Below are 16508 nucleotides of genomic sequence, written 5' to 3' on the forward strand. Positions count from 1 at the left end.
AGGTTAAGAGGTTGCTATGTTTATTTTTGGTTTCCTGGCCCCTTCCTGGCACACAGCAGGCACTTAGAAAATGCCCAAGGATGAAACTGCTGAAAGGCAGGAACAGCATATACAAAGCAACTTCTTTCATGTAAATAAAGATCTTGGTTTTGTTGAAAGAATTAAGAATGTCAATATAACCTCACATACTAAAATCTAGATGCTTCCATCATGATATAAATATTTAAAACATTTTTTGTGTGTTTTTCCAACACTGGTTCTAAGCAAATGGTAACAGTAGAAATTTCTTGAAACCTTTCATCTGCTGAGTCTTTGATAAATTCATTTTAGCCCTTTCCCAGAGCTGTTTTCTTCCCCTGTTAGTCCAGTCTGCTCATTAATGTAGAATGATTCATAAACATATTTAAATAAGAGATAAAAACTCGTATTTCTTTCTATAAGAAGGGAAATGTAATGGAGCAGGACCCTATAGGGTCCTTCCCAGAACAGACCCTCATCCACGTTGGCCACTGGCCTTCTGTCTGTAGAAAAACTTTAGTCAAAGAATAAATTTAATCAGAGAAGTAAGAAGATGCAGAAAGAAAGGAAAACAGTCATGCAAGACAAAATAATACTTTAGCCATTAAACAAAGTCAAGGACCTTTAGTTCCTCCTCAAGGACTATAGATAATATCCTGAGCCACGTCCTTTGAGCTGTTTTGCAGATACTGAAACTCCCACCAGTGGGAGAAGTTAACTGTATGCTGCCCACAAGCATGTAGACCCCAGACCAGTTGGAACCAGAAGGTTGATAATGCTGACTCCAGATTACCTCACCACCAACCAATCAGAGGATGTCCATGAGCGGATCACACCCGGCTCCTTCAGCACTCTAAGACCCCTCACTACCCCCTCCAGGGCAGGGCACAGTCTTCAGGGCATTAGCCCATTGTGGCCCCCTTTGCCTGGCAAAGCAATAAAGCTATTTCTTCATACTCCACCCAAAACTCTGTCTCTGCATTTCTATTTGGCACTGGTGAACAGAGGCTGAGTTTTGGCAACAGAAGGAGCTTAATGAATTAAGAGGGAAGTGAAATAGTCACCACATTCTGATAGACCTTACTTTGTCACTCGCATGATAAACACTGAAAAGTGGGGAAAACCCTAAACCTGGTTTCATGTGGGCTAAGAAAAGCCACGCAGGCTACACGAAACTCTTTCTGAATCAGATGTCCTCCTTTTTGCTTCCTATGAGGTGCTCAGTCCTGGCTTGAAGCAGAAGCAGCACTGGTCAAGCCTCTGTGTTTGTGAACTTGGCCCAGATGACCCACAAAGGGGAGCTGTGAGCCTTCACTAAGCTGGTTTCTTCATCTGACTTTTATCAAAGGAAGCTGAATGTTCATATATCAGTATCCTTCATCCTTAAATCAAACATCATGAATATATAATCACATTACTATATAATTTATAGAGAATATTAATTGATGGAGATAAACCGATCTTTATTAACTATATATGTCTACAATTGGTTCTGAAGCACTTCCTTCCACGATCCTCATTAGGAACAAAGACACTCTTTACAAGTCAAGCATGTTAAGAAAGGAAAACTACCTGTAGTAGTTGCATATAACCGGCATAGAAAAGTGAGGTAGAAAGGGTCAGAAATGCCCACAGATTTAGCTTCGGATGAGCTATATTTCTTCCAGTAGGGCAGGAGGTTTCTGAAGGATCATAGAATTTAAGAGGTTATAAAATGGATGTCTCAAAAGTGGGGTGTAAAGAACTGTAAATTTGGCTTATGGTGGAGCCTATCCAGAGAAATCATGTCAAAAGATCATTATTTCATGACCTTGAGGAAAAGCAAAATTGTTGGAGGGTTTCCTATTCCTGTCCATGAATGCACACTGATATTTATGGAGGCCAGCTCTCTTTAGCTCCCTTTATGCATGCACGTTCACACAAACACACACACCCTTCTCAAGACTGGAGGCTAAGAGTATTGTTATAAATATTCATGAGAACTTTATTATTAAAGTCACTAAAGTGATCCTGTGTCTTCTCAGTTGAGACTGGTACTTACACCTAGAAACTGATCAACGGTCAGAGAAGTGGCAGCTTTGAGGCAGCCCAGCTGAAGCAACTCTGGACACTTCACTTCTGAAATACAGACTATTTGACTAGGTATCTTAAACCACATATATCCTACCATTAAGTTAAACTGGCAGAGATTTCTCACTTTCGTACAATGTACAATATCCTTGGGAACACCGTTTCTAGAGATTAGAATAAGCATACCTTAATTATTACATTCTCTTTTCTAAGAGCAAAAACTAAACGGAACATCTAAAACATCTCAAGAGATTTCTGGGTGATGAGTTTTGAAAAAAACACATTGGGAGATAATTACAACACATTTGCTACTTTTATTATTTAAAAAAGACATTTCACACCACAGGCCTTATTAAAGAGCTATTTTTAAGAATTACAAGCTCTAGCAGTCACATTGAACATTTTTAAAAAATAAAAATAGATACCAGAGACAGTTACTGTGATGCCTAGGTATTTGTCATAGGCTCTCCCAACCAGTTGGTCTGCCTGGTTATTCTATATGCATGATATGTCACAACACTTGCTTTCAATCAAAGAAAACTATATTTGGTTGCGATGACAAAATTTATTTATGTATTTTTTGCCTAAGATCTAAGAAAACATGTTAAATAAGTCAAATACTAGGGTAGGTACAGGGCAGAGGAAGATGAATATACCTCTTCAGTACCACATTAGAAATGACTTTTGCTAGCTTCTTGCACTCTATTGCCATAAGAATATTCCAGAACATTCTGCTCCTTAGCAAAACAGCAATAAAGTTACAGAAACAAAAAGCACCTGAAGTCAGAAGGAAGTGACGATGACACGGGACTCACCTTAGGCACCCAGTGGCGTTTCGCAGCACTTGTGAGGAATGCAGCTGTATCTTCCGATCGTCCTGAAGAGGTGAGTTTTCCCAGCCTGAGTGTGGGATAATCACCGCGTTGGTCAACACTGCCAGGGTGTCCTGGATGATTGGCATTTTGAGTGCATCGCAAGATGAGAGATTCCAAAGAACTCCTGCAAGATACACACAAACGGAGCTTTTGGATGGCCACCATTTTCCTTAATCAAGTTAACAGCACAAGCAGGAGGGACTAAGATAGTGTAAGCACGTGTTCTAGAGTGTGCCCTTCACTTTAAAGCATTTGTACGAACCCCTTACAAAAGTGCTGTGAAAATCTAACATGTAGGCAGAGGAATTGTAACATGATTATATCCATTCCATCATGGAGAGTAATTTAGGGTGAGAGAACCAATGGAACCGAGGATATTAACCCTGCTTCCTTGCACAATTAGTACAATGAATCCAAGTCCCCAGATTATAATCAAGACCAAAAAGGTCCCAAAGTGAGCTGAAATGGACTAGTAAGACATCTGAAATAGACCAGGAAGATATCTTTGTTTTATCCAAGATCCCAACATGCACCTGTGGTCTATTGGAGTCACTTAGTTTCCTATAGAACCAGCCATCATTGTGCAGGACCTTTCAAGGATCCAGCACAGGGTCTGGTGCTCACAGGTTCAACAAGAAATTAAAATTTGCTGTCACTGGTTCTGTTAGCTTTTCTCTTAAAACAATGCTCATGGAGGACCTATAGATGGTTCTTCCTTGTGTAACAGCAAAGAGAGCAGTAGAAATGGAAGAGTGTGTCAATAATAGCTTAAAATGGAATTAATTTTAGAAAAGGTCTAAGAATTACATACACATTATAATATCATTTGAAATGCTTTTATAATAATTGCTCTTTTTGTTGTTCAAAATTGTACACAGAAAAGTAAAAAAAAAAAAAAAAAGAGTAATATTCTCTTTTCCTGTGAAAGACTGCATTTCCCCCAAGGCTAATTTAAATAGCTGTTATCACTGCAGATACTGAGAATAAAATATCATAACTGTCTTTAGAAACACAACTTATAGTTTACTTATTTAGTAACTTTTCAATCGATTTTAAAATGATATTGTGCTTCATCATGTTATTAATAAACAGAATTCACTTATTTCTTAAATTTGTTTTATTAGTTTCTTGCTTTGCTCATATTGAACTATCCAAAGGCATTAATAATACTAACCTGAAAGTCAATGATATCTGATTAATAACTAAAATAATACTTTTAAATCAGTTCTACAAAAATGTGACTTTAGAAACAAACTTTTCCACTGGCCTTTCAAAAGAACATTTTCTGGTAATTCTATTTAGGTAAATGCAAGAGAAACAAAATGTTTTTGGTGTTTTGAATGTACAAATGAATTGTTAGTACAGGGGGTTTGCTTGATGGTGAATCCTGTCTGCCTATTTTTGTAAATAAAGTTTTACTGGAACACAGCTCTGTCTGTTCATTTACATATTGCCTATGGCTGCTTGTGTCCTACAAGGCAAAAGCTGAGATTTTGGGACCAAGATACTATGGCTCCCAAACCTAAACAAATTACTATTTGCCTTTCCTACTCACCTCTGTGGTTAGTATATGGGCCATTTTCTATATATTTCTGTGTGCATGTTTGCATTGCCATTAGCATCCTATATTAAAATGTTTATTGGTGCACAGAAGCTGCTCAAAATATATTCTGACTTGAACAGATGTGAAATGCTAGGAGCATTATCATGTACATTTACTTTGATTTAAATAATATATGAAGCTGCTTTTTAATTCATTCCATTAGGAAGCATTTTACTGAACTTTGGATGATAAAAATAATCAAGATGGATACTTTCATTTATTCAAAGTCTCACAACAATATTCTTTTTTCTAGTAAAATAAATGCTTTTCAGTTTTAAAAAAGCACATTTAAATGAAATTACTATCTAACCCCAAGTTTGAGGATAACTTTAAAAAATATCACATTAAAGGGTTTGCATATTTTTTAACTGAAGTATAGTTGACTTACAATGTTGCGTAAGTTTTAGATGTACTGCAAGGTGATTCATACACACACACACACACACACACACACATTTATATACATATATATACATTTTTTCAGACTATTTTCCACTATAGGCTATTCTGTTTTTCTAAGTATACAACACACATATACAGACACTAAACACTGATTTTTCCACTACTAAATCCTGATTTGAAAGTACCAATACATGAAAATTGAGGCTTGTAAATGTTTTAAAACATGGGTTCTAATTTTGCTATAAAATACATCTCCTCTAAAGACCAAACAGTAAAAAACTTTTCCATTTTTATCATTCAATGAATTTAAAAGACTCTAAAGACATTCTATAATAATAAAGAAATTTTTACTGCTTCCTAACAAACAGAAAAGAGGTGGGAAAGGAAAGGAGCAAATCAAAGACGAGGCGAAGGCCTCACGTACTATCTGATAAGAAGTGAAACACGGGAAAGAAAGAGACATTTCAGGAGACTCTTCATCTGGCTGTTCTGCCTCACCTTTCTTATTAATTCATTCATCAGTGTAACCTAATTCCGAATCAGGCACAGACAGAAGTTTCCTGTTCACGTCCCCCCGCCTTTCCAGACAGGCTCCATCTGTGTTTCACAGGCTGATCAACTTACCACAGTGCTTGACCCAGATCTCTAAAGGCTCTCTCCTGGTTTCTATCCTCGGCCCACACGGGCTCCCTGGACCCTGAGAAACACAGGTATCTCTGGTCAGGGGCACGTTTTACCACGTCTGCGTGGATGAGGGCTTGGTAAAGTGGATGCAACACTGCAGAATTTCTTTTGGGGGAAATTCAGCAAACCAGTCAGCAGCAGGGGGCCCTCCACACTTGGAGTCTGAGTTATTTTATGTGGACAGAGAGGAGCTTGAGTGTAGAAGAAGCAGTCTCTGGGGACACGAGGTAAATCGAGGTGCGACTGGCAGGAGTCAAGAGTGGGAACAGCTGGGACTCTACAGCTGTCTTGCCAGAGACCCACACACACACTAACTCACATGCACACACACGTCCACACACAGTACACACATACATTCACATATACGCACAGACACATCCACTCATACCTACACACATCCACACACAGCATATTTACATACAGGTTCAGTCACACCTACACACCCACACTGCACACAAACATTCACATATACGCACAGACACATCCACTCATACCTACACACATCCACACACAGCATACTCACATACAGATTCAGTCACACCTACACACATACATTCACATATACGCACACCTACACATATACACATACTCACACAATATACTTACACACACACACAATGCACATGTGCATTCACATATACTCACAAATATACACACCTACACACATTCACACATATACTCACACACATACATACACACATGCTCACACCTACACACACATACATACACGCACTCAAGCAATATATTTATACATACACACTTACATACATTTATAAACACTCGTACCTACACATATACACACATTCACATGTATTCACACACACACACACAATATCCATACACACTCTCATATATACACATTCACATATACACATACACACAGAAACTCACACCTATACATATACACACATTCACAGGTATTCACACACATACACACACAGAATATACATACACACACACACACACAGCCATTAGTCCCTGGTGAAGGGAGACAGATTGGTGGAGAAAAACATGGACATATCTAAGCATTCTCCATGAACAAATGGGAAATAGGTGTTTTGCTCAAATTCCTCTTCACTCCTTCCCCTCTCTCTCCCAGGGCGGTTTCCTGATGTTCCCTTCACATGGAGGGGCCTCATCCTTCCCCACTCGAGTGAGGTCTGGACCAAGTGCCTTGTTTCTGACCCACAGATCAAGGAGGAGATGACAGAGGGACCTCTGAGACGAGGTCACGAAAGGCACTGGGGCTTCGGCCCAGCTCCGTCTCAGGTAGCTTATTTGAGGGGGCCCTACCGTCACCTGTGAGGACCCTCAAGCACCATGAAGATGCCCACGTAGAGAAGAACAGAGGCATCCAGCCAGCAGGGACCCCTCTATGAAGTGGACCCTCGACTCCGGCCTACAGATGATGCAGCCTCATCTGTGTGGGACCCTGAGCCAGAGACATGCAGACCTGCCATTCCTGGGTTCCTGCCACTCAGACACCGTGTGGGGCAAACAATTGTTGTTTCAAATTGCTAAACTAGGGGTAAGTCATGATGCCAACAAAGGTTCATCTAGTCAAAGCTATGGTTTTTCCAGTAGTCATGTATGGATGTGAGAGTTGGACCAAAAAGAAAGCTGAGTGCCGAAGAATTGATGCTTTTGAACTGTGGTGTTGGAGAAGACGCTTGAGAGCCCCTTGGACTGCAAGGAGATCCAACCAGTCCATCCTAAAGGAAATCAGTCCTGAATAACCATTGGAAGGACTGATGCTGAAGCTGAAACTCGAATACTTTGGCCACCTGATGCAAAGAACTGACTCATTGGAAAAGACCCTGATGCTGGGAAAGATTGAAGGTGGGAGAAGAAGGGGACGACAGAGGATGAGATGGTTGGATGGCATCACCGACTCGATGGACCTGAGTTTGAGTAAACTCCGGGAGGTGGTGATGGACAGGGAGGCCTGATGTGCTGCAGTCCATGGGGTCGCAAAGAGTTGGACATGACTGAGCAATTGAACTGAACTGAACTGAAGTCATTATGCAGCACTGGTAACTAACGTCCCTTCCTTTCATTTCCCTCTCCTTCTCCTCTGTCTTCTGGACTCACTTTTCCCCATCACAGCACTTTTTCCTCATTACACTACTCATTCTGACTTAATATTCACTCATTTTCTCATTCCCTACAACTCCTCTGTCCTCTTCTAAAGTCTATTTGTGAGAGGATAGAAGATACAGGAAGGGGATCTAAACTTTGTAACTAAACTTAAAATGCATTTTAATTTGGGTGACAAATAACATTTAACTTTTAAGAAGGTACCCCTCTTCACATCTGGGACTTAACGAAATGGCTGAACATGGTCTCTAATTTGGAATAATGTTGTATTAGTTTCCTACTGCTGCTGTAACAAGTGACCGCAAAGGCAGCACTTACAAAAAGGCACAGGTATGGTCTTACAGCTCTGGAGGTCTGAAGTCTACAATGGACCAATGGAACACAGCAGGCAGTGCTCCTTATGTAGGCTCTGGGGAGAATTTCCTGGCCTTTTTATGCTTCTAAAGGCTGCCTTGGTTCCATGGTCGAAGCCCGCATCATTTCAACCTCAGCATCCATGATCACCTCCTCTTCCCTGATTGAACCTCCTCCCTCACTGTTGCAAGGACACCTGTGATCACATTAAGCCTGCCTGGATAATCCCAGATTATCTCCCCCCACCCACTTCAAGATCCTTCACTTAATCCCACCTGCACAGTTTGTTTTACTGTGTAAGATAATATTCACAGGTTCTGAGAATTAGGACCATGGCCATCTTCAGGGGTTACTGTTCAGTCTCCCACACAGCCCTTGAAATATCCTGTTATGCTTAAAATTAAATTTCTGATGCAGTTTCACGATCACGCCTCTCCCTCCTTCTCTACGTTCACTTTGAATCAGAACCTTTGGTTTTCTCACTGACTCAGTCCGCACAGACCCACTGTGCACCAGGCTCCATGTGACACACAGGGGACATCAGTGAACAAGACAAAAAGTCCCTGTCTGCACGGCGCTCACATCAGTGCAACTCTGCATGCTCTTCTGTGTCTCATTTCTTCTCCTTCAACAACACGCTCGTTTGTCACTCACATTTCTTGGACTTCTTGTTCTTTCAATCTGGAACATTGCTCTCCAGACCTTTCCAAGGCTGATCCTTCCTTCTATTCACATGTAACTTAAATGCACTAAACTCAGAGAAGTTTTTTTGGCTCAGTCAGTCTAAATGACCTTCCCAGGTGGCTCAGCGGTAAAGAATCCACCCGCCCATGCAGGGGACCCAAAAGATGCAGCTTCAGTCTCTGGGTTGGGAAGATTCCCTGGAGGAGGAAACCGCAACCCACTCTAGTAGTCTTGTCTGTAAAATCTCATGCCCAGAAGAGCCTGGTGAGCTACAATCCATGGGGTGGCAAAGAGAGTCAGACACGACTGAGTGAGCACACACACACACATGCAAACTATCTTTCCAGACTCTTGCTGTCAGATCCCCTATTTTAATTTTCAGCAGAGACCTCATCATCTTCTCACATTTCCTAAGCTTTCCTCTCCCCATCCTCATTTTATGAAGATATTATTGGCATGCAGCACGGTATGAATTTAAGGTGTACAGCATAAGGATCTGGTTTATATACACCACGAAATGACGACCACAGTAGGTTCAGTGAACATCCATCATCTCATAAAGACAAAACATCGACAATGTAGAAAAATATTTTTTCTCCTAATGAGAACTCTGAGGATTTACTCTCTTAACTTCCACATATAACACAGAGCAGTGTTAACTATATTGATCCTGCTGTACGTTATAACCCTAGTACTTATTTATCTTATAATTGGACTTTGGTACCTTGATGGCCATCATCTAACTCCCCCTGCTCTTGCTTATGGTAACCACAAATAAATCTGCTTTCTTTTCCAATGAGTTGGCCTGTTTTTGAAGTATAATAGACCTACAACACTATCCTAGATCCTGCTACACGACACAGTGATTTGACATTTCTATACATTTCGAAATGATTACTGTAAGTCTTGCTGCCGTCTGTCACCATACAGAGATACGACACAGTTGCAGACTGCATTCCGAACACTATGTATTTCATACCTGTGACGTTTATTCTGTAACTCAAAGTTCACACCTCTTCCTCCCCGCTCTCCTGTTCCTCTCTTTCCTCCACCCGCTCCTACGCTTTTCCATTCCTTGGTTTTCTGTCATTCGCTCACTGCTCTTTGCCACAACAAGGTACCACCCAAGAGATGAAAGCAAGGACCCGAGTGTGTGCAGCAGAAATAACACATACAGCACACAGAATATGCTCTGACACGTATTAGATGCTCACCAAAGAGCTGCAAAATGATTACAAGAATTAGTAACTGAATGACATGACCCTGAAAGGATGATCGCACTCTAAGCAGTGAACACTAGTTTCTTTTTTTGTAGTGGTTTCTGCCATACATCAACATGAATCGGCCACAGGTATGCATACGACCCCCTCCCTCCTGAATGCCTCTCCCATCTCCCATCCCATCCCACCCCTCTAGGTTGTCACAGAGCTCCGAGGTGAGCTCCTTGTGTCACAGAGCAAATTCCCACTTGCTATCTATTTAACATGCGGTAATGTAGATATTTTACATGCTATCCTCTCATAGAGTAGCGTACTGCTAGCAAAAGGAAGTACTGATTTGAAAGAATAGAACAGCAGAGGCAAGATGTAATGTTAAAAATAAGAAATCTCAATGAGAACATAGAAATGTTGTATGTATAACCCTTGACTACAGAAATTCTACTTTTACTAAGTAGAGAAGAATTTTTATCACTTAAAAACAAGCAGGTTATCATTAGAGTGCTTATTTCTAGTGTGTTATTTGGGTAATTTTCCTATATTAATTCCCTGATAATTCTACATTAGCCAAGGTAATACTAAAATTTCAATTCATGGAAAAACTGTGGAAAGAAATTAAATTCACAATGGTACTCAGAAGCCATAAGCCACCCTGTTTATTCTTATCTAAATATAACATAAAGATGTTTTAGTATTTTGGTTGATGGTCACTAGCAAATTTTAATTTACTTGATGAAAATATGCTAATTTCTCCCAGATTATAATCTGTCATAAAATTGTTTTATAGCATCTTTCCTCTAATTATATGTATTCAATAGCTTTCCTTTATCAGTATAAAATTACTGCTGCTTCAAACGTAATTTTGACAGTAGGTTTAGTTGAGAAGACATTTAAATAACTAATTATGTATACTAAATATATTTCAAATATGGTTTATTTTTATTTCAGGCACAGGATGGCTTTTTTTTCTTAAGATTATCCATATTCATGAGAAGTAATTGGTTCATTAAAATTTCTTTAATAAAATCTTAATTACTTTCATTGGATCCTTTACTCTGTTTTAATAGAGGGTAATTGTGAGGTTTTTTTCTGAAAGGAGACAAAGGCTATTTAAAAACAAGGGATCAGATTGACTAGAAAGAGGTATTTAATAATTACAAGTCTTAAAGCATGATAAAATCAAATGCTGTCTTATGACGATAGAAGGCTTTCCTATGACCTCCTCACTTTAATTTTTAAACCTGAAACACAATCCCTGAACACAGGTAAGGCTCAAGCCGAAGAATAGTTGGATTGAATTCATTTTAAATGAATGCTTTACATTTTTATTTTCTATTAATCAACTAATTAAAATTAATGTATATATGAAGATTTATTTTAAACTAATCTATCATTTATCTTATTCTGAGAGTGAAAATTTGTGCACCTGGGAAAGAGAGAGGACAGAGGAGTTTCTCTTACAAAAAAGTCAAGGTCAGAACCGATTGGGGGTGAGAGTGGAAAATGGGGGGTGGGGGGATGCATGACCATCAGTACCTTTTCCATATCCTACCACTTACACCTCGATTCATGGGTGTGTAGAAGGTGGCTGATCAAAATCTGGAGGCCCACGACACCCTGAATTTATGCTGTGTGCATTTGTGTGTGTGACTATGCACATATGCAAGTGTATGCAAATGTGTACATGCGTGACTGTACATGTTGCACACATGCACAAGTATGTGTCTCTGTGTGTGCACATGTATATACATTTGGGTGCACCACATAAATACTCTTATCCCTTAAACGTCACGTCTCTCAAGGTGCAATTGTTGAATTGGGACTGTTTTGATAATTCTTCCCAATGATATACATGATAGCCTCTAAAAGATGAATAAATAATGCTCATTTAATGCTTTTAAAAATAAAAGCATTGATCGTGAGTTAATGCTAAAGTCTACCAAAATGTTGCTATAGTAATTTTTGCTCAAAGCAAAAAGCAAGGGGGACTATATCAAAATAAAATACTTCTGCATAACAAAAACAATCACAAAATGACAAGACAACCTATGAAAAGAGAGAAGATAATTTGCAAGCCATAAATATGCTAAGGGGCTAACATCCAAAATACACAAGGAAATCAAATAACTCAGTAACAAAAAAAATAAACAACTATATTAAAAAACAGATGAATCGAGTAGACATTTTTTTCTAAAGAAGACACCCAAATGGCCAACAGGTACATAACAAGATGTTCAGCATCACTACTCATCAGGAAAATTCAAGTCAAAATCATAATGAACTACTTACTGCCTCACATCTGTCAGAATGGCTACCATCAAGACAAGAGAAAACACGTTCAGTTGCTCAGTCGTGTCCAACTCTTTGCAACCCCATGGACTGGAGCACACCAGGCCTCCCTTTCCATCACCAACTCCCAGAGCTTACTCAAACTAATGTCCATCGAGTCAGTGATGCCATCCAATCATCTCATCCTCTGTCATTCCCTTCTCCTCCCACCTTCAATCTTTCCCAGCATCAGGGTCTTTTCCAATGAGTCAGTTCTTTGCATAAGGTGACCAAAGTATTGGAGTTTCAGCTTCAGCATCAGTCCTTCCAATGAATATTCAGGACTGATTTTCTTTAGGATGGACTGGTTGGATCTCCTCGCAGTCCAAGGGACTCTCAAGAGTCTTCTCCAACACCACAGTTTCAAAGCATCAATTCTTTGGCTCTCAGCTTTCTTTATAGTCCAACTCTCACATCCATACATGACTACTGGAAAAACCACAGCTTTGACTGGATGGACCTTTGTTGGTAAATTAATGTCTCTGCTTTTTTATCTGCTGTCTAGGTTGGTCATAGCTTTTCTTCCAAGGAGCAAGCGTCTTTTAATTTCATGGCTGAAGTCGCCATCTGCAGTGATTTTGGAGCCCTCCAAAATAAAGTCTGTCCCTGTTTCCATGGTTTCCCCATCTATTTGCCATGAAGAGAAAAATAATGTTGGTGAAAAAAGAGTCTGAGAAAAGCATCTTGTTATGTCCCCATGTGTCTGACTTTTTGCGACCCTATGGACTATAGCCTGCCAGGCTCCTCTGTCCATGGGATTCTCCAGGCAAGAATACTGGAGTGGGTAGCCATGCCCTCCTCCAAGGGATCTTCCTGACCCAGGGAATGAACCCAGGTCTTTGCATTGAGGCAGATTCTTTACCGTCTAAGCCAGATGTGAAGAAAAGGAACCCTTGTGCACTGTTGGTAGGAATGTAAGTTGATATACCCATTATTGTAAATCATACGGAGGTTCCTCAAGAAATTAAAAGCATAACTACCATCTAATCCAGCAATCCTACTTCTGGGTATATATCCAAAGGAAATGAAGACAATGCATAGAAAGATATGTGCACTTGCATGTTCACTGTGGCATTCTTCACAATAACCGAAATATGGAAATGACCTAAATGTCCCTCAACAGATGAACTGATAACAAAGACATCAGACAATAATGAAGATGTGGTACATCTGTACAATGGAATACTACTCAGTCATGAGAAAGAAGGAAATTCTGCCATGCAGACAACACAGATGGAACTTTTTTCTTCTGTTAAACAATGATTTTTATTGCTTTAGTACAATAGACAAATTTATGCAACACAGATGGAACTTAAAGCCATGTGCTAAGTGACATAAGTCGGTGAGAGAAAGACAAATACTTGTATGAGTCAACTCACATGGAATTTAAAAAAAGCTGAACTCGTAACAACAGAGAGTGGAGTGGTAGTTACCAGGGGCTGCGGCTGGGGTAATTGAGGAGATGTTGTTTAAGGTACAAACTTGTAAACAGTGGTTAGATAAGTCCTGGAAATCTAATGCACATCACAACATGCTGTACTAGGAACTTCAAAGATGCTAAGAGACTAGATTTAAGTCTTCTTACCACAAAAAAGCCTATAATAAAGAGACATGATAAAAGTGTTATCGAACACTAAGATAGTAATCATACCGAAGTATATAAATGTATCAAATCAACACGCTGTCTACCTTAAACCTACATAATGTAATATGTTAACTATAAAAAGACACTATTTTTTTAAAAAGTGTGTTATGCAAATGTCATTTTGATAAGAGTGTTAATTAAGGAAATAGATGTGATAGGAAATTTGTGTGTCATGCATGCAGAGAAGTGTTTAAAAACACTTGCAATAAAGAAGTTTATGAAATGGAGCAGGACCCTGTGAGGCTCCTGGGCATGAAGTTCTTTCCGTTTCCCATTTCTTGTGGGCAAGACTCCAGCCTCCATGACCTTCCCTGAGTTCCAAAGGGCAGATGCTAACAGTTGCTAATTAAGGGAGGAGCCGCCAAGAAACCACCTGAGGCAACAGAATTGTAAAGGGACAGATGAGAGAAGCTCCTGAAGGTCAGAAGACCACCACCTAGGGAGTGAGGAAGGGGAGGGAAACACTGCTCACACCCTACCTGATCAGCAGCCCCACCCTTGAAGCACTGCTGTAAAACTCCTCACTGAACTCCTTCCAGGTTCAGTTCAGTCATACTAAGCCATGCACGACCCTGCAACGTCATGTACTACAGCACGCCAGGCTTCCCTGTCCATCACCAACTTCCGGAGCTTGCTCAAACACATGTCCATTGAGTCAGTGATGCCATCCAACCATCTCATCCTCTGTCATCCCCTTCTCTTCCTGCCCTCAATCTTTACCAGCATCAGGGTCTTTTTTAATGAGTCAGGACTCTGCATCAAGTGGCCAGAGTATTGGAGCTTCAGCATCAGTCCTTCCAATGAATATTCAGGACTGATTTTCTTTACGATTGACTGGTTGGATCTCCTTGCTGTCCAAGGGACTTTCAAGAGTCTTCTCCAACACAACAGTTCAAAAGCATCAATTTTTCGGTGCTCAGCTCTCTTTATGGTCCAACTCTCACATCCATCCATGACTACTGGAAAAACCATAGCTTTGACGAGGCAGACTTTTGTCAGCAAAGCAATGTTTCTGCTTTTTAATATGCTGTCTAGGTTGGTCATAGCTTTTCTTCCAAGGAGCAAGCATCTTTTAATTTCATGGCTGCAGTCACCATCTGCAGTGATTCTGGAGCCCCCCCAAAATAAAGTCTCCCACTGTTTCCATTGTTTCCCCATCCATTTGCCATGAAGTGATGGGACTGGATGCCATGATCTTAGATTTTTGAATGTTGAGCTTTAAGCCAGCTTTTTTCACTCTCCTTTTCACTTCTATCAAGAGGCTCTTGAGTTCCTCTTTGCTTTCTGCCATAAGCATGGTGTCATCTGCATATCTGAGGTTATTGATATTTCTCCTGGCAATCTTGATTCCAGCCTGTGCTTCATCCAGCCCAGCATTTTGCATGATGTACTCTGCATATAAGTTAAATAAGCAGGGTGACAATATATAGCCTTGAGGTACTCCTTTCGTTATTTGGAAACAATCTGTTGTTCCATGTCTGGTTCTAACTGTTGCTTCTTGACCTGCATACAGATTCCTCAGAGGCAGATAAAGAGGTCTGTAGTCCCATTTCTTTAAGAATTTTCCACAGTTTTTTGTGATCCACACAGTCAAAGGCTTTGGTATAGTCAATAAAGCAGAAGCAGATGTTTTTCTGGAACTCTCTTGCTTTTTCGATGATCCAGCAGACGTTGGCAATTTGATCTCTGGTTCCTCTGCCTTTTCTAAATCTAATTTGAACATCTGGAAGTTCTTGGTTCACATACTGTTGAAGCCTGGCTTGGAGAATTTTGAGCTTTACTGTGCCAGCATGTGAGATGAGTACAACTGTGCGGTAGTTTGAACATTCCTTGGCATTGCCTTTCTTTGGGATTGGAAGGAAAACTGACCTTTTCCAGTCCTGTGGCCGCTGCTGAGTTTTCCAATTTTGCTGGCATACTGAGTGCAGCACTTTCATAGCATCATCTTTCAGGATTTGAAATAGCTCAAGTGGAATTCCATCACATCCACTAGCTTTGTTCATAGTGATGCTTCCTAAGGCCCACCTGACTTCGCATTCCAGGATGTCTGGCTCTAGGTGAGTGATCACACCATGGTGGTTATCTGGATCATGAAGATCTTTTTAGTATAGTTTCTATGTATTGTTGCCCCCTCTTCTTAATATCTTCTGCTTCTGTTAGGTCCATATCATTTTTGTCCTTTATTGTACCCATCTTTGCATGAAATGTTCGTTGGTATCTCTAATTATCTTGAAGAGATCTCTAGTCTTTCCCATTCTATTGTTTTCCTCCATTTCTTTGTATTGATCATCAAGGAAGGCTTTGTTATCTCTCCTTGCTATTCTTTGGAACTCTGCATTCAGATGGGTATATCTTTCCTTTTCTTCTTTGCCTTTCACTTCTCATCTTCTCTCAACTATGTAAGGCCTCCTCAGACAACCATTTTGCTTTTTTGCATTTCTTTTTCTTGTGCATGGCTTTGATCACGGCCTCCTGTTCAGTGTTATGAACCTCTGTCCATAGTGCTTCAGGCACTCTATCAGATCTAATCC

At 40.1% G+C, this 16508-nt stretch overlaps 1 protein-coding gene across 2 annotated transcripts in view; it reads right to left on the bottom strand.

The window, feature by feature from the left end:
• The window catches only part of CTNND2 (catenin delta 2), a 1083336-nt gene that overhangs the window by 187879 nt on the left and 878949 nt on the right, over positions 1 to 16508 (bottom strand). For both annotated transcript variants that reach the window (XM_043488912.1, XM_043488911.1), the window contains exon 12: positions 2904 to 3087. In XM_043488912.1, the coding sequence (XP_043344847.1) occupies positions 2904 to 3087 (184 nt within the window). The remainder of the gene's footprint in view (positions 1 to 2903; positions 3088 to 16508) is intronic.

This window comes from Cervus canadensis, chromosome 16 (genome assembly GCF_019320065.1).
Source record: "Cervus canadensis isolate Bull #8, Minnesota chromosome 16, ASM1932006v1, whole genome shotgun sequence".
NCBI classification, from domain to species: domain Eukaryota; kingdom Metazoa; phylum Chordata; class Mammalia; order Artiodactyla; family Cervidae; genus Cervus; species Cervus canadensis.